This window comes from Oryza brachyantha, chromosome 3, assembly GCF_000231095.2.
Source record: "Oryza brachyantha chromosome 3, ObraRS2, whole genome shotgun sequence".
NCBI classification, from domain to species: Eukaryota; Viridiplantae; Streptophyta; class Magnoliopsida; order Poales; family Poaceae; genus Oryza; species Oryza brachyantha.
Genome location: NC_023165.2, coordinates 6,024,539 through 6,045,474, shown reverse-complemented (window position 1 = coordinate 6,045,474; position 20,936 = coordinate 6,024,539). Strand labels below are relative to the sequence as shown.

Here is a 20,936-nt window from a genome sequence, read left to right as displayed (position 1 = left end):
CGAGCAAGGACCAGGTGTGGGCCCACCTCACAGGCAGGTTGTCAGTGACTGTGCCAATGTCTGGTCCCCACCCCTCTAATCCAATCTCCTCAATAGTCCTCCTCCCTCCTCGGTCAGTCCTTACAACTCACAACCCAACCCACCAAAGAGAAAACAAAAATCCCAAATAATAATTCCATCAGGATATTCTTGCTCTCTCCTCACACACACACCCTCACAAGCTCACAAAACACATCGCCCTGCTGCTCTCTCTTCTCCACCCACTCTATAGCTTAGCTTGGACTAGATCTCACATTTTCTTTCGGTTTCTCTCCACGCCACCACTCCCTCCTTGCCTTCCCCTTCCTCTCCTCATCCTCCCCCTCCCCCATTCTCCCAGATCTTCCCCCATATCTCTCTGTCTCGCCGCAATCCGCCTCACAATCTGAGAAGCTTTCTTCCTTCGGCTCCAGCTTCTTGTTCGCTTGCTTTCTCTCCTTTTGACTCGGAGCTAAGCTGCAGGAAGCCCAAAATTTGCAAGAAAAGCAACAGGTCAAGAAAGAGGGAGTGGGAGGGAGGAAAGAAAGATGGTGATGATGGCGATAAGTCGCCCCATGATTCGCGCCATCATTCCGTCTCCCCCGAGGCCAGTGCGCTGGTAAAAGGGCCTCGCCGTCCGGCCGGCCGTGCGCGCGCGTGGGAGAGGGGTGGGCGGAGGTGCGGGAGAGTGGGTGTTTGCCACAATGCCGCAGTACCAGGAGCTGCCCTGCGGCGGGCAGGTGCTCGACATCGACACGGCGCTCAAGGACGGCATCCTGGGTGGGGCGCCGGAGCTGGGTGACGCCGCGGCGGGGGACGGAGGGAAGCAGCCCGTGGAGCTGAGGAAAATGATGGACGAGCTGGACGCGGCGGGGGACGGCGGGGGGGACGAGGCGGTGCCGGTGGTGTTCATCTGCCCGATCTCGCTCGAGCCCATGGTGGATCCGGTGACGCTGTGCACCGGGCAGACGTACGAGAGCGCCAACATCTCGCGGTGGTTGGCCCTCGGCCACCGGACGTGCCCCACCACGATGCAAGAGCTCTGGGACGTCACGCCCATCCCCAACACCACGCTCCGGCAGCTCATCGCCGCCTGGTTCTCCCGCCGCTACACCCGCTTCAAGAAGCGCTCCGCCGACTTCGACGGCCGGGCCGCCGAGCTCGTCCACGGGCTCCGCGGCACGGCCGTCCCGAAGAGGCAGCCCCTCAAGGGGCAGGCCAGGGTAGCAGCGCTCCGGGAGTTGCGCTCCCTTGCCGTCACCCACCAGTCCGTGACCAAGGCCATCGCTGAGGCCGGCGGCGTCGGGCTGTTGACCTCCCTTCTCGGCCCATTCACCTCACACGCCGTGGGGTCTGAGGCGGTCGCCATTCTTGTGAGCGGTGTGTCACTCGACGCTGACGCTAAGGCCGCATTGATGCAGCCGGCGAAGGTGTCGCTCCTGGTGGACATGCTTAATGAGGGTGCGGTCGACACGAAGATCAATTGCGTGCGCCTCATCCGCATACTCATGGAGGAGAAAGGTTTCCGGCCAGAAACAGTAGCCAGCCTGAGCTTGTTGGTTGGTGTCATGCGCCTCATTCGAGACAAGCGGCATCCGGATGGTGTGGCTGCTGGGCTTGAACTGCTCAATTCAATATGTGCAGTGCACAAGCCAGCGAGAAGTTTGATTGTTAGCATTGGTGCGGTGTCGCAACTAGTAGAATTGCTTCCAGAGCTGCCAACGGAGTGTGTAGAGCCAGCGCTGGATATCTTGGATGCGCTTGCCGCAGTCCCGGAGGGTCGGACAGCGTTGAAGGACTGCCCCAGGACAATCACCAACGCTGTGAGATTGTTGATGAGGGTATCGGAAGCATGCACACGACGAGCATTGTCAATGTTGTGGGTCGTGTGTAGAATGGCGCCTGAAGAGTGTGCACCAGCTGCTCTTGATGCAGGGCTGGGGGCCAAGCTTCTCTTGGTCATTCAGAGTGGATGCGGACCAGAGCTGAAGCAGCAAGCGTCTGAACTGCTCAAGCTGTGTACCATGAATTGCACATCTACGGTATTCATCTCCAAGTGCAAGCTCACGAAGACAATCCAGTGACAAGTTTGGAATTGAGCTTGTTCCGCTTGTGATTTGGTTCGACGGTGAATGGTTCAATGTTTGGACCTCGCATAATCAGAAGAAATTACGCAATTGGCAATTGGCAGTCGACAACGTCTATGTATAGATAAACTTTTCAGGTATGAGGAATTTGCCATGCCATCTGATAGTCTAAGGGTTGATAAGAAGATTCTGAGACCGTCGCCATGTTATCAGTGTCCAGCGAGAGAGCGTAACGCAGCATTCAAAATTGCAGCTTATGCACAGCACAGCCAATTCAGTGATGAGTGGGTGGGATGTACATGCAAATGGATGACGATTTTGGTCAGCTCAATAAGCGCTCAAGGCTGGGAGGTGGTAAGTACAGCCAGTTTTGCCATTAGTAGTAGAAAATTAAGCAAGAAACCTGCTATTTAGATTTTCGGCAATGTGGGTCTTTCAGGGCTGTAGATGTTCTTCCTTTTCTCATCTTCGGTGTAATTGATGGTATAAACTGGGTAGAATTGTATACAGTACTGTGGCTTCATAATTGAAATACACATTGCCATAGGCCATATCTCGGAAATTCTCATCTTTGATTGCTTTGGTTGTCCAGTTAAATTGAAGGGTTGCATTTGTCCTGTAGCATGTACTGAAATGCTTCAGGAGACACTCCTGGTGCTGAAACTAAAACAGTAGAACAATGAGGTCTGATGTCACAGCTTGTGCTGGTGCTCTCAACTTGTTGTCTATTTGCAGTGCCAGCATATCTTATATTTAACAAGCATTAGCATCCCATTTGGAATCTAGAGAGTACAATACATGATCAGTCAAACAATTAGTAATTTCTTCCTGCTAATAGCCTCCCTATCCCTAAAAGAGGGCGAAATTAGATATTTAAATTCATTCTTATCTATCAACAAATGGTCGATCATGTGCTCTGCATTTTCGTGGATTTCAAGCATTCTCGCTGGAAAAGCAGGTCTTTGTATATTTCACATCAGGGTATTGTACTAGTATCATCTTTCAGGAAAAAATCATGGTCATCCTCTCTCACATCCACTCCCCAGTCATCAGCAAGGACAGATAAAGCGATGGCAACGCCTAGCATAGGGTCACTCATCTATGATCAGGAGTTAGGCTATGCCTCAGGCCTTTTTTCCTTTATGTGGCCAATCCATCGTAAAGCGGATGAAGAGGATCACTCGCTGCCTCACTCTCATCACTCATCACCGTAGCCGGGGTGTGAGAGCTGCTGGTGGTGAAGTGTGTTTGCTGCTGCTGCTACTGCTGCTTGCCGCCCAATTGACCTGGGAGCAGGATGTGGAGGTGAAGTGAGCGCACTCTGCCTATATGCCTTCGTCAGTCTCTCCCGCTTTTGCCAAGATCCACGACGTGACGTACAGCCTCCATGCCGCCTCTAGGCGCACACGCACGACGACCCACCCCCCCTCCGTCCCTTTTCCACACGCCATTCCTGGTCTCGCGCGCTCGCGAGAAAGGTGGCCGCGCGGGCCAGCCCCCAACCATGTGGCGTGGGCGCCTCACCTCACCTCGCCCCGCTCGCTCAACTCGCGCGGGGGGTGAGGTGATCGCCCAAAGGCTGTGTGCGCCTGTGCCTGTGTGGATCGATCAGGAGCAGGACCACCGGCATGCATGCGTCGATGGATGATGGACTACTCACTGATTGACCTGCTGTTCGTGGCGCCACTGTGCCGCGCACAACTCGTACACGGGCGCGCGACCCAGATCGTAGCGCCGGTGTCCGCGTAAACGCGTACGTACGTTAGAGCCGCAGCATGTGCTCGGGACGGACACTGGAGTGATTGAGAGTGATCGAGTCAGCTGCATGCATATCTGCGAGTACATTTGCATGGCGGATGGGGTTGGCGCTGGCCGGGTGAACGCATGGAACGCTCGCAGCACGGGCCGTCGCATGCATTCGCGACGTGAGGGCGGGACCCATGGACGATCGGGCTGTACGCTGCAGTGCTGCTGCTGCTGGTGGCTAGCTGCTCCCTCCGTCCCGTATTTTGATTTTCTGATAGTAATATTTGATCACTCGACTTATTTAAAAAAATTAAAAAATATTATTTATTGTGTTTATCATTAAAATAGTTTAAATATTACTTATAAGTTTTTATATTTACATTAAATTTTTAAATAAGATAAATAGTTAAAAATTATAAGTCAATAGTCAAAATCCTATATAACTAGCACAGTGGCCCGCTCAAATTGCGCGGCTAGCATTGATATATATTGTTTTTACATAATTACATATACACACTTTTACGTTCTATTATAAAAATTAAAAACAACGATAATTTTAAACTCCTATATAACTTGACCGGTATAATTTTATATGTTTGATATAAGATTATCATAATAAGTCCTTTGTCCATAAATTTTCAAATGTTCTTGTATTTTCGGATGAACATAATCTTCTCCCAATAATAATAATTTTTTTAAAAAATAATCTGAATTTTTTTTTCTAATTGTACCTCCACGTGGACTTTGATCTCAATATAAATTATTTTTTGTTATTATGTTTTTATTGCTATGGGATAGAAATGTATAAACCATGGTTGTATGTTTCTCATCGCTGCCTCACACGCTTTCGAAAAACTCCATACCTGTTTTGGTTAAAAAAAATATTTATCCGTTTGTCTTTTTTTTATTTTCTTTCGATCAATGCGGGATTTTCTAGCACATGAGAACTTAGGATAATATTCTTTTAGTAATAAAATAAAATATTTTTATAGACTTACCTGATAAAATTTTATTTTTATTTAGACGTTTAACCAATATTTCCCTTTAGCAAACTTAAGGTAGTATTATGAAAATTTCTTGATATTTTCTTTTCTTTTCCTGTTCACGTCTCTTGTCTGATTAAAAAAAATAAGTTCTTTTCTTTATCGTTTCTTTTTCTTTTCTCTTACCTAAACCACATGTCTCTTGTCCGATTTCAAAAACCTTCTTTTTTTTCTCTTACCGAAACCTATCTTTTCTTTACTTGTCCGATTAAAAAACATTACCTTTTATTTTTTCTTATTTCCTTTAATTAATCTCATAATATGATCTAGACCGCTAGAGATATTAATGTGAAATTTTAAAACTTTCCATGTGTCATAAGAGAAAAGTAAAATACCTTTTTTTAGTCGGACAACAACTACTTATATGATTGTGGCGGTCTGTTGTTTCAATTGATTTTTTTTCTATTTATGTCCGATGAAATTGACGTGATCAATATTTTTCCTTTCTTCGCCGATTGATTTCCTTTATCTTCCCGATTGATTTGTTTCTTTTTTTCTGATTGACTTTTTTTTTCATCGGCGCGGAGGCTGAGTACACCACGATCGGTCATAGTTTATTTGGGATAGTTATCAATCTATGCCGTTATAATCTGGACCCACTATAATTTAACGGTGTGTATTTAGCTATCGATCTACACCGTTATAATCTGGACTCACCGTTTTAGTCCGTGAGGACAACGTGAAGGCTCCTTTTTCTATTGCTTTATATATATAATAGATATGCGACGGATGGAGTAGCTAGCTGCAGCCTCGTCACTAACGGCTGATCGATCGATGCTAGTAGCTCCATGTGCAATGAATGCTGGTGAGGTGTTTTGAAGGAAATTTTTCTGCCGGCTGGCCCGGCTCTCTCGCAGTCGCGGTTGAGGAAAGAGACATGGAGGCAGAGGAAAGATGTTGGGTTTTGAAATTTCCGGCATCGTCGTCAGTTCCCCTGCCCCGCCATCTCCGTTCGCCGGTAGAGATCACATGAGCTCCTCCTACCACCCAACCAGCCAACCTCGTTGTGAGCATGTTGATTATTTTTAGACAGACAAGCTTCGAAGATTCAACTTTCAAGCGCGAGCTGCTGCTGAGGAACCTGAGGATGGAGGGTGCACGTCATTTTCAGCTCGAACTCTTCAGGGATTTTGTCTGATACTCTTTAAAGTGGAACGTACGTGCGTATGGTCATGGTCATGGTCATGGTCACGTCAAGAGGAGGAGGAGGAGATCAGGAGGGGAGACGGAAGCATGGAGTGCACGCGATCCACGAGATTCCTAGTACGTCTCCCCTCGTGCCACCGATCAGAGACGGTCGCCGGCCACAGACCGATCGATCGATCACCGCGAGAAAACCTGATAAGCGAGCGCGCGGCGGCAGATGGGAAATCATTGGGCATTTCCCTGTGGCCGTGGACTTGGGGTCTGACGGATCGGCTCCTCCCCTCTGCAACACTTCCTCTTTCGCGATGCATGCGATCGAGCTGTCACTCCACTCGCTCGTGGCAGAGGGAGAGGCCCTGATGATGGTGATGGGCATCCTGGGCTCTTGCCGCGCTCATCTGGTGATCGATCCGCGTCGCGTGCTGCCGCTGCTACAGCTTTCCGTGATGTTGTACGCAGCGGCCATTTACTCCGGCCGTCCGGCGACGGCATTGGTTGGCCTGGCCCGGTATACCCTGGCGGTAGCAGCAGCGGTGGCATATGATCACCATCCAGTCACTGTGTGGTGGGCCCTCCAGGACAGGACTGTGAGGTGGGGCCAAGTGGCTGGCTGCCCCCAGGACATGGGGTGGTTTCATTGACCCCAGGGTGGCAAGCGAGCGAGTTAAGCTTTTGCCAGTTTGGCGTCCGGATCACGGCCGTCCCAAGTGGCCTCGGTCACCTCTCCTGACCGGCAAACTCGATCACACCACGCGACGTGGGCATGCAAGCATATCCTCCCCTCCCAGTCCCAGCCTTTTTCAGCGCTTGTGTCCGTCCGATCCGGGACTTCTATGGACGCCCCCTGTTTCATCCAAAACAACACCAACGCGTTTACCATCGCTTGGGCGCCTTACCGCTATCTTCCTCGGTTAAATTACCCTGTTCGTAGTTGTGTTAATCCAGCTGCGCCTTGCGTGTTACACTGTGAATATATATGGTTTTGTTATGGAGTAGTACTACTCCACGACTGTACTAGCTTGTCATTTGTGCACATGTGACCCACCGGCGAGAAGCAGGCCGGCGGGGTAAGGGGAGCGGCACGCGCAGCCCCGGTGAAAGTGAAACACCTTCTGTACGTGCATGCATGGCTGCCTTTCTGTTTTCTCTGCCCGGCTTCCTCCTGGGGCCTACAAACTGTGCACTCTCAGCAGACAGGGCTGGTCAATCAAGCAAAACTACTCTATCAAAGCGAAAGCGATCATCCCATGCAAAGGACAGCAAGGGCGAGACATCTGCACAGTGCACAGTCACACTCGCACAGCCAGTGGTGGAATCTAGAGTTTTACACCATCAAAATTACTACCAGTTCTTGCTGCTGCTATCATGAAGTGTAAAAACCATCCAGACCAGCAGTCTGTCTGTCCGGTCGAGCAATGAAATGTATGAAATGCACAGTAGAATTTTGGCAATAAGTTTTGCGCCATTGAATGCTTACAGTACATTCAATTTCCTGGACTGCCTTCGCCATAACTGTTGTCTAGTTCCAGATCGCTCCCCCTGCTGCCGCAGAACCTACGCCGTAATGTTTGTATTCAGAAATTATGAAAAGACTTAATTAACCTAGGCAGGAGCCAATTTACGATAGAGAGAGAGAAGGCAACCACAAACTGTATGGCACACCAGGCAAGGGAAATTACAAGAAGCTCCACATCACAAAGCCTCAACTATACACCAAAGTGCCATACAACATAATGAAAAGGAACTGGAATAAAAGCTCATGTAAGTCAAGTTACATTGGAGAGGTCATGGACTTGTGGTTTGTGGATCCCTCTTCCCTCTAATGCTCATGAACTAATGGTTGCTTCATTGTCCCAGTAATTCCTCAACTGAGACATGTGGAGGAGCAGCCCATCTCGACCTAATCCAGTAACGCTACTCGTCATGATCCATGGAGGAGGCTCTGGGTACAGGGAACTGATCGTCTCCTGGAACTCTTTGATGTTCTCCTCAGGCCGGCCCCCTTTACCTTTCTTGGATTTATCACACTTTGTGAACACAAAGGTCAATCCAATCTGAAACACCAAAATAACAGATATGTCAGACTAGAAAATAGTTGGGAGTACATGAAAGATACGTTATTAGACATTAATACAGGGGAAAAAAACATTCTTGTGTTGCCTTACATTGTTACGACCTAGCCAGTTGGCACAATCTAGGTCAATTTTCTGAGGTGGAATACTGGCGTCCACAAGGAGCAGTACACCAACCAAGGTATCTCTGTTCAAGAAGTAACCCTTGGTAAAGGAAGACCAATCCGTTTGAGCTGATTGAGATGCAGCCGCGAACCTATATTTGTGAACACATTGATTATCCAGACACCAAATGAGTTTCAACTGTATGCTGGGATTGTGTTCCAATGAGAATGGAAAAGCAATAGCAGTTGACTTCTAAATTTCGTTAAGGGCTAACTGCTATAATGTCAGATGTCGTCATGCAAAAACAGAAACTACATCCAAAGAGAAGGGAATAAATGAATCTATAGTTCTATACCATCCAAAGATCGTCCCTTTAGAAATATATCACTGAATTGTCTTGGTTCACATTAATACCACTGGAAGACTCAGTTAAGTTTGTACCACTCCATCTATCTTCATGAACCTTTTCTTCATTCAGTGGTATTAAAACGAACCACGTTGATTCGATGGTATTTCTCTAAGTTGTGTTTTTTCAATGGCCTGTGTGATTGTGATGCGTCCCAGAAGTAGTATATGCAGATCAAGTAAGATACATATTAATTGAAGGTAGAAGTCAACATACCCATAGCCAGGTAAATCAACAAGGTACCAACTTTTGTTAACCAAGAAGTGATTAATCGTCTGGGTCTTCCCTGCCAAAGCCACAGCATATGATATTCCATATAAGATCGGAAGTACACATTTCAACAAAATTCAGATGATAAGGACATGCTGATTTGTCACACCAAATTATACCATCTGAAGATGCACGTGCAACTAGATGCATTATGTACAATATTTGTGATAGAGCTATATTTGATAAACTATTATGTTCATGTTGAAATTGTAGAATATAAATTATTTCTGATGCACCTAAAAGAACCCTAATATATCTCTCATTGGTCTACACTTCTGTAGTTCCAGACATTCGCAATCAATTTTGTACATATACCTTTTCTCCAGCAATTTACATGGTAATTTTTTGAACTTGACAACAAGGCCTCTTTTTTCATGCACTAATAATATGATAGATTCCTGAAATTTAATGCACAAACAACATTGAGATAGATGGAGCAAATCATAAAACTAAGAAATCAGTTCTGTTTTGAACAGTACTAGTATTTTGCAAAATGAAAATATCCTAGTTACAAGAAAATAGCAACACAAGCAGGTTGCAAAATCCTATATTAGGTTCTGAAGGGTGCACAAAGACCAAATGATCATCCATAAAACTGTTAAATTAAAATAATAGATTTATAAAGTCTGCAGCAATATCAAAATTACCCTCAAAATTGGAGCAGTAACTTAACAGTAGTACGTTTGTACAACAAATGAATAAAACAAAACTGTTTTCTTCAGTTGTTTTAAGCACTATGCTAACTTCAACTCCCGAACTGTGAGACGAATATGCTTGTAATCTAGGCCATCGCACTGACGAGTGACGCTACCACAGTCCTAATTCCTCACTTTGGAGTTGAAAGCTACCCCAGAGCTACATAAGAAATTGCATCTTCAAGCTAAGAAGTTCACTACCACATAACCACAAAGTAAATGTGCAGGAGCAGAAGGAAACTTAAAGGCATTCATAAAGATCACCGGGCTTTTTGGAGGTGAGCGCGGCTTCCTTGCGGCGGATAAGGGCGTTGATGAGCGAGGACTTGCCGACGTTGGAGCGCCCCAGCACGGCGAACTCGGGGCGGTCGTCCTTAGGGCAGTCCCGCGCGCGCGCGCTGCTCTTGACGAACTCCGCCTCCTTCACCCGCGAGTCCCCGGCGTAGGGCCCCACCACGATGTTCGACGCCGGTATCACCATCTCCGCCGCCACCGCAGCGTCCCGCTCCACCCCGGGCGGGAAGAACAGCGCGGGGTTAACGGAAGGCCCCCTGGGTGGCGCGCTCCTCCTCCCGCCCTTGGGCCCGGCTCGCGGCGCCGGCGCCGGGGGCGCCGCATCGCCGGCGGACGCGGTCCCCACCGCCGCGGAGAGCGTACGGCGGACAGGGAGCGAGGCGCGGGGTGAGACGGGGTGCGGCGCGACGGCTCGGAGGAGCGAAAGACGGGGCCGGAGGAGCATAGCAACGGCAGGAAACCGGCGGATGGGGGCTGCGGCGCGGGTGGTGGCTCGCGGCGGCCGTCGACTCCTCTTCCCGTGGTAGCGGACGCCGCTCGCCAACATATGGGCCTATAAGGCCCAGCCCATTCCGACAAAACCCAGGCTTGGCCCAATATACTACAAAAGTGGCCCAAAAAAACTGTGCAAAAAACTGTACGTTCATTTAGCTAGTCCTTGACAAGAGAAGTCGTTGATATCTTAACGAGACGGCACGGGTTTATTGCAGTTTTGTTGCCGGCACCGTCGTTTCTGTTGCCGGCCATTTTCAATCTCGCCTCACCAGGATTGGTACCGGCGGATGTCCTGAAGGATTTCATCAGCCAGTTGGAAAGTTCAGTGATATGAACGTGCTACTACCTCATTGCAGCTTTACCTCCGGGCATTCGATGACAATAATCGACCAAGTAAACGATCCGACAGAAGTGAGATTAGTTCACAGTTTGTACTAGATGGGGGAAGGTAGGTCGCTCATGACGAAGACCGAATACATACATGAAAAAAACGAAGTGTCAAAGATTTGTAGTTCTTACTAGCACCGAACCTATCAGTTTGTATAGTTGTGAACTAGTGATATGATTTATTTTTTTTTTAAAAAAGAGAGAATCTAAAAATGGCTTAAGCAGCATCTAGTTGGGTTTGAAGTTTGTTAAATTACCCAATTAGGTCATATATATTACTTGTTAAACTGATAAGAAAGTAGGTGCATCTTCTGGAACAAAGGCCCGTTTAATTCGCAAAAACTTTTCGTAAAAACATCACATCGAATCTTTGGACACCTAAATGAAGTATTAAATATACATGAACATTAAAACTAATTATACAGTTATACGGAAAATCGTGAGACAAATCTTTTAAGCCTAATTAGGACGTAATTAGCCATAAGTGCTACAGTAACCAATCTGGATTAATTAGACTCAAAAGATTTGTCTCACGGTTTCCACGTTGATTCTAAAATTTGGTTTATAATTAGACTACGTTTAATACTTCAAATATGTGTTAAAAAAATTGATGTGATGTTTTTAAAAAATATTTTACAAACTAAACAGGGCCAAAATTGACTACGCTCTACAAAGCCCTCTACTCGCTGCAAGTTGCAGCCTGACAGATAAGAGAAGCAATAGCAACAACCCTGCGAGCCGCGAGGATGCGACTATCTAACTACCTGGGTATGAACATGAGCTGGTTCAGCGTTGACTACGCTTGCAAATATTCCATCCCGATTCAACAGCTCCCATTGATTTATTTGTCGTTTGGTCTTGTTGTTAGCGGCAAATTACAATAAACCGATTTCTTCTAAAGAAATGATACTAGAAAGAAGTAGCAACAAAGCAAAGTCAACTGATTATAATACTTGGCAGGTAGACCGTGGTGCCTAATTCTGACTGCACGCGATTTTGGTCATCTCTGCATGGCTCACCATTCCATCTAGGCGGCCAACACGTCAAGTTGGCTAACCGCCGTAACTGTCCGCTCGCAATGCTAAGTTGCTAACTGCATGTGCGTTCGGTCTATCGGTGTAGAGAGCTAACAGTACGTAGAAAGCAACAATATTAATTTGCTGAAAATCTTCATTGTTAACCATGCCCCTGTGCTCGTTTTTCGAATTGTTCTTCTCCTTCCACCGGCATGCCAACTCTTATGCATAGATCGTCGTCCACTTTGGTTCAAGAAACATTCGATAGATATTAGAAACTGTAATTTATCATTGCTGAAGGAAGATGGATACATGAGTTAGATATATGCTGTGTTTACAGCCCAGAGTTCCGTGTACTATCTGAAGGTGATAGCTAGAAATAGAGAATGGGTATACAGGGCTAACGACTAAGGAGCGAGGAATGTACAGATAATCAGCTAAAAAGATGGTACAGAACTGCATAAGAGACCAGCTATAATTTCTTCTTTGGTGCTTGTTTCGAATGCAGGAATTCACACAAAGGTCTTGTAGGAACTTTGCATGAGCTAGACAACTAGTTCATATCCTCCAAGAACTGCAAAAAAATTCCCGTGTTCCAAACTAGCCCTGTCAAAGAGCACTGATGCACACCACTACACTAGTGGTGGCTCCCTTGGGTGTAGATGTAATCGGTGTGAGCAACAAGGGTCCTCCTCATCAGGCACTCTTCCTCTGCCTCCCCTCCCTGCAGGCACTCCGATGCCTCCGGTTCTTGCTGATGCATTTCCACCCGGGTTCCTGAAGTAGCACCGCTCTTAATAGTGGAGGCAACACCCTGTAAACACAAAGAAGAACACGGTTAGATTGCCAGTACCGATGGCCAAACTGCCACTAGCTGAGAGTGGATGGAAAATGCAAGTACTGTTTACAGCTCGAGCCGGCTAATTACATGGTGTCTGTACCTGTGATTTGTGGCCATTGGATCCCGGTTCAGGCCTTGCTGCTTGGCTCCTGGTGCAGATGAGGCAGAGCAGAATTGTTGCCACCAAGAAGAGAGCAGCCAGTTTGGAACTGCAAGCCATTGCCTCGCCCTCTATCTCTCTGAGCTATCCCTCTCTGGGAAGTTCAGGGATGAGGAGGGATAACGGGCTAATGATTAGTTGATCTACAGGAATGATGAACCAGAGGACTTATATAGAGGGCGAATGGGCTGATCCATTTAAAACACCACATTAGGACAGCTATATGCCGGTGCCCACAAGGTATACTCTGTGTTCGTGTTCACATGTGGATGTATTATTCGACGCGGACGCGCGTGTGGACGTGCCAGACGCTTGTGGCTATGTCCTCACCTGTTTACGTTTATATGTTAAAATTTAAATTTTTAATTTTAAATATAAAATTGATTTTGAGATTTTTATTAAAGTTTATCTTTTAACCTTAGTTTTTTTAAATCTATAAGAAAACATATATATATATATAAATATTTTATTCATAAATTATTTTTTTCACAAATATTCCGTTTAGTTTTTTTTTTTTGGTAAAAAGGCTAACACAATCACCCCTGCATGGCTCCACGTGTGTACTGTGTGTGGATGCATATGCCTGCCACTGTCAGACTCAGTGATATACGTTTACTGTACCTATCCATGTTGTGTAGTATACCTACATGGTGCACGGTGTCCTCCTTGTCCCAGTCACATGCTGGATCGTCACGCCACGCCTCCTCCCAGAGGAATCCAAAGATGGCCGGTTGAACCGCGCGCAATGCCGACCGCTGATCAGCCTGCGTAATTGCAGGGATCAGTACCGTATAACATATGGAGCATCACACGCAATCTCCGGCTGATGAGCAACATCACCAAAAAAAAAAAGCTGCCAAACCAACATCCACAACTCCTCCCCCCGCCGCGGCGAGGCCACGCATTCCCACAGCCGCAGGTCATGCGCGCGGCCACGCGCACCTGCACCATAGCCGACGGCGACGGCCACGCGCGGGCCGCGTGGGCGCACCGGCCGCAACGCCAACTTGCGCGCGCGGACGGCGGGTCATCCCGGGCGGTGCGGCATGCAGCCAGAGGTAGAGGCTGGGAGCGCGCCTGCGCGGTGACCGGAGTTGTACGTGCAGGCGGGGAGATACCGCGCGCGCTATGTGGACGCGACGTACGCGTCGTGTCGTGCTCGTGCAGGTGCAGCTAAGCTTCGTAGCCGTGAGAGCGCTGGCACCCGCCCAGCGGTCCAAGCGATCGGCGCGCGAGACGCAGGGAGGGGTTCCACGTGCGTACGTAGCAGGACGAGAATATCTAGCCGTGCGCCACAGATACGATTAGTCTGCACTGCACGTCAATAGTCTCGCATGCGAACTGTTCATTCCATTCCAACCGCGCCGTGGAAGCCACAGCGTCCACAGATCGATCGTCGATCGATGGGCGCATATACCTGCATTTACTCTAGAGAGGCCAGTGGCATGGGCGCACAGGCAGATCTTAAATGATCGACAAGAATGTCGGAGCAAGTTGTACGTCCTGTGACGCTGACACGAGGAGTTGCGGCTACAATACAGGAGCACAGGAAGGCGGTTTTGCTGTTGCGGCCATACACATCTACTCGCTCTTGTTTATATATAAACTAAAATTTAAATTTAATCTTAAATATTTATAATAAGTGATTTGATGTTTTTACTAAAGTTTATTTTCTAACTTTCTCTTTTAAATCACTAAAAATACATATATATATATATGTTTTATTCATTAATTATTTGTTGTTTATAAATATTTCGTTTGGTTTTTCTATAAACAATCACCCCTTAGTAAATGATGGTAGGTTTATTGTTTTAGTTTTCTTCCTGTTTGTTTTGTGTGTGAGAGAGGAGGGCCTAGGCGGTGTTTGGTTCCCGTCAATAGTTTCTAGACAAATTTGTTTTGACTGTCATGACTCGTCGACTCTAGTGTACGACAGTTTTCAGCGATGGAACTTGCATGTTAGGAACGGTAATGTTCGGATGGGGTATTAGCCAAGCCAGGCCAGGTTCTGCCGTAATAGCTCCGGGGGCCATAAACTGAATATTTTGATGGGCCAAAGCGGCGGTTAACGAGGCCGCACGACCACGCCAGTAAGGCCGCCGCCGCCGCCGCCGCCGATCGCGGGCCGTGAGTACACATATAACCAGATTGATCCGGATGGTATAAGCCTTGCTGAGCGGACGTGCTGGGGGGCGTGGGTCATGGGTAGACGACGGCCTAACACGACTGGTGCCTTTGAGGACTCGAGTCGAGTGCATATACTGTTTTGTGTTACTTCTAATACGGACACAGTTGAATCCTACTAGTATATACCATACGGAGTATTAAAAAGTAATAGAAATAAGTAATCATGTTCGCTGTCATGGCTAGAAAGTATCACATTAATAAAAAAATAAAAGGTAGAATCCAATTAGAAAATAATTTCGAAATTAAAAATAAAGAAAACTAAAACAGTCCATGACAATTTAGAAAAATTCAAAATTCGGATTAAAAATTTTTAAAAAATAAGACTGAGTTTATGAGAAAAGCTTGCTAATTTGGTGAATTTTAATGATGCTACAGTGCTAAAAATTGCGTAAAAATGGCCGTAAGTATATGTTGTCATGAACTTCGTTTGGTGAACTTTTGAGATTTTTATCATGTGTAGTTTTCCTGTAAAAATTCAAACAATGTCTCTGTTTACATATAAATTATACGTCAAAGGGCAAAATAGTCTTTACATAGTATCTAATCTAACGGAGTACTGATGACGATATCATTTTTTAAACAAGTTAGTTTATATGATGGCATTTCTTAGAAGTTGTATTTCATAGATAGAATTATAACATTCCATTGATGTAATTGCACAAAACCACGGATATGGAAAAAGAAATTATAGCAGGCATTAACAGTGATGAACACAAATAGCAGATGGACAGGTGACACAAATAACACATTGGTTATCACTAAAAGAAGATGGTCGACGATAAAAGGGTCCCGTTAACACTTTTCCGACTTATATGTGAGAAGGGGAGAAGTAATACCTGTAAAAGTCTGGTACAGTGGCGAAAGGCGATGACGAGGAGCTCTGATCACAGAACCAGCACCTGCACCTGCACATATTCAAACGTTGCTCAAACATGGCCACTCCACTATTTCAAAAAACAGGAGACCAAGAAGCTGGACAAAAAAATGAATACCTCTATAGGCTATCATTCAGCAAAGCAGCAACTATTAGATAGGCTAATTTAATTCAATGTACTACTATACAATCGAGGGAAACAGATACTATGCTCATTTGCAAGAATTTTATAACCAAGTGCTCTAAACCAGTCTAATAGATACAATGTCAACTTAATAATCAATTAATACTGCATGATTGGCATGACAATATATGAGCTACGGAAGATGGCAAATAAGCTGAAAATATAAAAAATTAAACTAGGCCTCACTAAATTGAGTAAGCATGTAAACATTCAGTTTGTACATGAATCCATAATACAGTAGCCGTGAGCACCATGGATAACTAATTTCACTAACTAAAATGATTACCCTTCTGTCAATTTGACTATTTGTGTAAGAGCCCTAGGTTCATAACCAGGTATTTATAAATTCATTTGTTGTCCTTTAGATTGCATATTTACTATATTGCAATTTGATCATATGCAATAACAAAATTAATTCTAATCGGTAAAATTGAAACCACTTCTATTTGAGCAATAACCTGAACAGAAGTATACATATTTAATATTTTATTCAAATATTAGTTTACTTATCATCACTAGATATAAATTTTGTTGAATTTTAACTCTCTATTTAGGTCTCCTAAAAATTCAAACCAAGTTTCAGCCTAACCCAATTCATCTTTTCACCAGATTTAAAATACTTGGGATTTATGTGTGAAACTTTCAAAAATGGAAACTAGGTGACTCAATCTATCTCAACACCAAAACACACATTTTTCACACTCTTATAGCTTAATCAAATTGAATTTACCAAGAGAGAGAAATAAAATAAATCCTGAAAACTGCAAGAGTGAATCTGTACTCAATTTTTCACCCACCTCTCTCACCCTCCTAAACAGCCATGACTTGGGCCCACTTGTCATTGACCTTGGGTGTCTCTTTAGCCCCCACAACACCCTCTTGGGCGTGCTCCCACCTCAGGATTTAAGGGGGAGGGGCAGAGAAAACCCCTTCATCTTGTTCTTCCATGAGCTAAGCTCCCTCCTCATTTTCCTCCTCCCCAAATCTTCACAAAAATGCAAGGATCCAGCCCTGCATGTCACACCACAAGATCCCCAAGGTTGTAAGCTTTCCATCCATCCAAATAGCCTGCACATGCATCGGTTGCTGAGGGAGATCGAGAAGAAAAGAGGAGCTTGCTGCTTGGTGCAGAGCAGCAGCAGCAGTTGTTTTCCTCCTCTTGGTGAGCTTTCTTCCCCATCCATAGCTACTCTCTTAGGTTCCCCATCATGCTGAGCATTCCTAGTCTCCTCCATAGGTCACCGATTCAAGATTTGAAGGCTAGTAGCAGGCTGCAAGCTGTTTTCTCTTCTTCGGTGACAACAGCTCGGTGTCTTTGCTTTCCTGTTTTGGTGAGTTTTCAGCTTCTTCAACTCAAGCTGAAAAGTGTCTTCTTAGCAGTAGAATCAGGTCCTTAATGTATGTTTTCTTGCATGTGATGCTCTTGGCATTCATGCACTAGATCGAGCCATCCACACGTGCTGTTTTGGCTGAAAAATGAGTGAACTTTGAAAATCCATAACTAATTCATATGAACTCCGATTTCAGTGAAACAAATTCTTATTGCTTCATAAAACAGATCTCTTCATTGTTGTAAAATAAAAATGACCAACTTTTTACTGTTTTTCTCTGTAGGAATATAAATAGCTATATGTCTCCCTTGTGTGGTCTAGCTCTTCATAGATTCGTAAGAAATTATTGGTAAAAGCTAAAATTGTGAAACCAATTTTGTTGAGCTTATATTTTGTTACTCTTTGCTGTTGTGAAAATGAGCTTGACAATACTCCCCTTAAATCATGTTTAGGAGTGTATTTAGCATTCCCATGATTTTAACTTCTAAGATCCATAAATAAATAATGACAATACATAAAGCTGTGGAATAATTTTTCTTAGCACCTGTGAATGATGTACTGCCCACTAAAAATAATTATACATGTAAAAACTTGGTTTGAGTTGCAAGTTACTTGTAATGCTCTAAAGTAGACTTAATTATTTTTGGAGCTGTCATTATCTGACCTGAAGGCTTGTCATTTTCATATCTCCTAAACAATAAGTGATAATCTAGTGATTCTTTTACCTACATTCAAGTTAACATGTGCTCTACTCACTGTATTTATTTCATGATTTATTGATCATTTCGCATGTGCATGTTTATTTGGCTCTTATTCGCATATTGCTTCTTTTCGGTAGATTTGGAGAATCCGGAGAGTACCGAGCCATATCCAGAGGAGGATAGTGACTACCCTCAGCAGGAAGGCAAGCACCTAAGCATATAGAACCTATGCTTTCTCTATAAATATCTTTGGTTGCAAAACTATACCTATATATGCATGTGTTTCCTAGATGTTAAAACGTCTGTTTTGGGTGAATTGGTAGATCCTAATTATGTATTTATTCCCTGTTATATTGCTGACCTTATCCCTTGTCACGACCGTATAGGAGTGTTAGGCTTGTTTACTTCATTCATGCTTAGCCATGCTTAATGCTAATAGAAGTATAAGGATTGACAGTACTATCATTTGTGGTGTATAGACAACTTGTACTAATGGGCATAAAACTTGAGCACTTACACTAAATTATGGTTGATGAAATATGTTGGACTTGGACGGGTGGTAGGGCGATGAAGGAAGGTTGGTTTCCCCTAATGCAAGTAGCCCCGTCTGGGTCGTTAAGGACTGAACATTTTGACATCTATTCAAGCACCCTTCGTACTTACCACATGCCTTATTTGGGACCGGCTTGTTCTTTACTAGCTCTACTGTGATTATTTATACCACGTTGGAGAGACGTGAGGGCAGGTAGCCCTTTGGAGGGCCTCGGGTGCCTATGTTGGCCGGGGGTGCCTCCCGCGTGGTGCGCCCGCCTTGGTCACACCACACAGGCACGTGACTAAGTCGTCGGGAACCCCAGCGTGGTATAGGTGGTTGGGGTGGGATTAGGAAAGACATGTAATGAGCTTGTATCACTCGCGTACCGCACTCGACGGGGTGTGTAGCTTTTGATCCTTGTTCATTTCATGTGGGTACAGTTGTACACCTCTGATCCGAGTATAATCTATTCGAATAGCCGCGTCCTCGGTTATGGACATTGCTTGATGTGTTAGTCAGTTATGTTAGCATCAAGTGTGGATTAATATGGATGAGTTTGTGTTTGATGGTGGTGTTGGCATGCTGTGCCATGATGGTGTGGACTTGGGTAGTCCCTTGTTGTTGGTGAGAGCGCCGTTTGGACTCTTTTGTTTATGCATTTCAGAATTGTATACTTGCTGTCAATAAGTTAAAATGATGTTATATTTACTATTACTTAACCACTTTTACTGTTATTTGCTCAATAAAATTGGCTTTATGCAACCTAGATGGTTTAGGTTAAGGTAAACCTTGCATACTCCTCTCTCCTTTTATATATATTTTTGGGTAAGACTTGCGAGTACAATCTTGTACTTAATCCGGTGTCTGCAATTTCAGGTGAGGATTCCGGGTATGAGTTGTGCTTCTTGTGTGGTCACTGCTCTGCCGGGGGTGGCGAGGGCAGTGAGTGATCCCTTCTCTTGCAGCTTGGCTCTTGCCCGGTTGGTTTGCCCTTGTGGGGTTGTGGCACCGCCGGCTTTCGTTTTATGCTTATGAGCTTTATTTGAGTCTTCCGCTGCTACTCCTTCTGTGTATGTTGGGACCTTGGACCCTATGTTGTATCATGTACCTTGCCACTTATTATCCATGATATGGTACTGTTATGACTATTAATTGCTTACGATGAAAATGTGAGGCTAGTCGCATTCCTGGGGACTAGCTAAGCATGAGTAATGGGTTTTGATCGCTTGAGATAATCGGAGATAGCGGTTTGGATCGAGTCACTGGGGTATACTTTTAGTCGCTACCTTCGAGTAGTTGATGGGCATATGACGGAGTAGACTGGCAAACTATCTTACGGTTATGTCTTGCGCTCACTACTCGGCATTCCGATTATTATAACAGAAGGTTGTCAACCGTGATCATGGACACATTGAGGACGAGTGGCTATTTATGCGTGTGTGGATCTCACTCCTCTAATAGTATGTGATGGTCACGCTGAATATTGGATGTTATAATACTTGGGGTGTCCACAATTTGCTTATGCAGTTAGCAAAGCTCAAACTCTCGTTTATGCACATACAGAACTCTCATTTTTGCACTATTTGCTTATATGCAGTTAGCAAAGCTTCTGTCAACTTGATTAGGGAATGACTTTAGTACAAGTCCCAGAAAAGTAAATGTCTATATCTACGCCTAACGTTCAAGTTCAATAAGAGAGTTCCAGACTTCCAGTAAGTTATGCACATACAGAACTTATGGCCATTCCAAAATTTTAAAAAATTATCTCCTTGTCTGGACTTCTAGATAAATGCCCTAAAATCCTACAAGCATGCCTAACACAGAACATCCTAAAATTATACCCTCATCTGCAATTCGTGTACACACAAAATTGCCACAAGTGCTTAGATGTAAACAAGCTAATCTCACCATGTGCCGGAAGCGAGGAATCCAAACTCTAGATGTTGCTCGAGAAGATCTTGGCTGATAACGGTACCTCTCTCCCTTCTTTCCTCTCTTGACTTGATCTAAGAAAAAAATTAGGTCAAACCCTAGAAGAGAAGAACATGGTCAAACCCTAGGAGGAGAAGAGGAGTACTAACCGGAAAGGGGAGCCGGGAAGAGTGGAGATGAGGAGGACAGTGATGGCATTGCTTTTCCGACGGAGGAAGGAGGCGGCGCTTCAGTCTTGCGAGACGGAGGAGAGGGAGGCCACCGTCGTCGAAACGAGGAGGCGACGGCGGCATGCCATGCTACGTCGTTGCTTGTAGAGAAAAATATCGTGTCGATGGAGATTTTTCTCTACCCCGTGGGTTGAGAGGAGGATATTTCCCATCCCGGCCCAGCCGAGCACACATGGGCCAG

At 45.3% G+C, this 20,936-nt stretch overlaps 4 protein-coding genes across 4 annotated transcripts; 2 read left to right on the top strand and 2 right to left on the bottom strand.

The window, feature by feature from the left end:
- The first annotated feature begins 211 nt into the window (after positions 1–211).
- LOC102714627 (U-box domain-containing protein 75) lies at positions 212–2,892 on the top strand. The gene is made up of 2 exons (XM_015835677.2): positions 212–2,242; positions 2,359–2,892. The coding sequence occupies exon 1, from the start codon at positions 723–725 to the stop codon at positions 2,100–2,102; it is 1,380 nt and encodes a 459-aa protein (XP_015691163.1). The 5' UTR covers positions 212–722; the 3' UTR covers positions 2,103–2,242; positions 2,359–2,892.
- A 4,469-nt stretch (positions 2,893–7,361) lies between these two features.
- On the bottom strand, positions 7,362–10,444 carry LOC102714355 (GTP-binding protein At2g22870-like). Its single transcript, XM_006649621.3, has 4 exons — positions 9,853–10,444; positions 8,840–8,909; positions 8,206–8,368; positions 7,362–8,094 (listed from the first exon to the last, which is right to left on the bottom strand). The coding sequence occupies exons 1-4, from the start codon at positions 10,427–10,429 to the stop codon at positions 7,867–7,869; spliced, it is 1,038 nt and encodes a 345-aa protein (XP_006649684.2). The 5' UTR covers positions 10,430–10,444; the 3' UTR covers positions 7,362–7,866.
- Positions 10,445–12,040: 1,596 nt separating this feature from the next.
- Positions 12,041–12,927, bottom strand: LOC102714078 (phytosulfokines). Its single transcript, XM_006649620.2, has 2 exons — positions 12,722–12,927; positions 12,041–12,594 (listed from the first exon to the last, which is right to left on the bottom strand). Exons 1-2 carry the CDS (start codon positions 12,839–12,841, stop codon positions 12,418–12,420), a joined length of 297 nt encoding a protein of 98 aa, XP_006649683.1. The 5' UTR covers positions 12,842–12,927; the 3' UTR covers positions 12,041–12,417.
- A 776-nt stretch (positions 12,928–13,703) lies between these two features.
- Positions 13,704–20,080, top strand: LOC107303745. The gene is made up of 5 exons (XM_040522852.1): positions 13,704–13,877; positions 17,094–17,188; positions 17,264–17,357; positions 18,196–18,261; positions 19,470–20,080. The coding sequence occupies exons 1-5, from the start codon at positions 13,704–13,706 to the stop codon at positions 19,626–19,628; spliced, it is 588 nt and encodes a 195-aa protein (XP_040378786.1). The 3' UTR covers positions 19,629–20,080.
- Positions 20,081–20,936: the final 856 nt, after the last annotated feature.

Coding starts and splice junctions, on each gene's coding strand:
- LOC102714627 (XM_015835677.2), top strand. CDS start 723: ATGCCGCAGTACCAGGAGCTGCCCTGCGGCGGGCAGGTGCTCGACATC.
- LOC102714355 (XM_006649621.3), bottom strand. CDS start 10,429: ATGTTGGCGAGCGGCGTCCGCTACCACGGGAAGAGGAGTCGACGGCCG. Junction 8,910..9,852: donor GCTCACCTCCAAAAAGCCCG/GTGATCTTTATG, acceptor TGGCTTTGGCAG/GGAAGACCCAGACGATTAAT. Junction 8,095..8,205: donor ACTGGCTAGGTCGTAACAAT/GTAAGGCAACAC, acceptor TTGGTGTTTCAG/ATTGGATTGACCTTTGTGTT.
- LOC102714078 (XM_006649620.2), bottom strand. CDS start 12,841: ATGGCTTGCAGTTCCAAACTGGCTGCTCTCTTCTTGGTGGCAACAATT. Junction 12,595..12,721: donor CCAATGGCCACAAATCACAG/GTACAGACACCA, acceptor TTGTGTTTACAG/GGTGTTGCCTCCACTATTAA.
- LOC107303745 (XM_040522852.1), top strand. CDS start 13,704: ATGCGCGCGGCCACGCGCACCTGCACCATAGCCGACGGCGACGGCCAC. Junction 17,189..17,263: donor CAGTTGTTTTCCTCCTCTTG/GTGAGCTTTCTT, acceptor TCTCCTCCATAG/GTCACCGATTCAAGATTTGA. Junction 17,358..18,195: donor GTCTTTGCTTTCCTGTTTTG/GTGAGTTTTCAG, acceptor TCTTTTCGGTAG/ATTTGGAGAATCCGGAGAGT.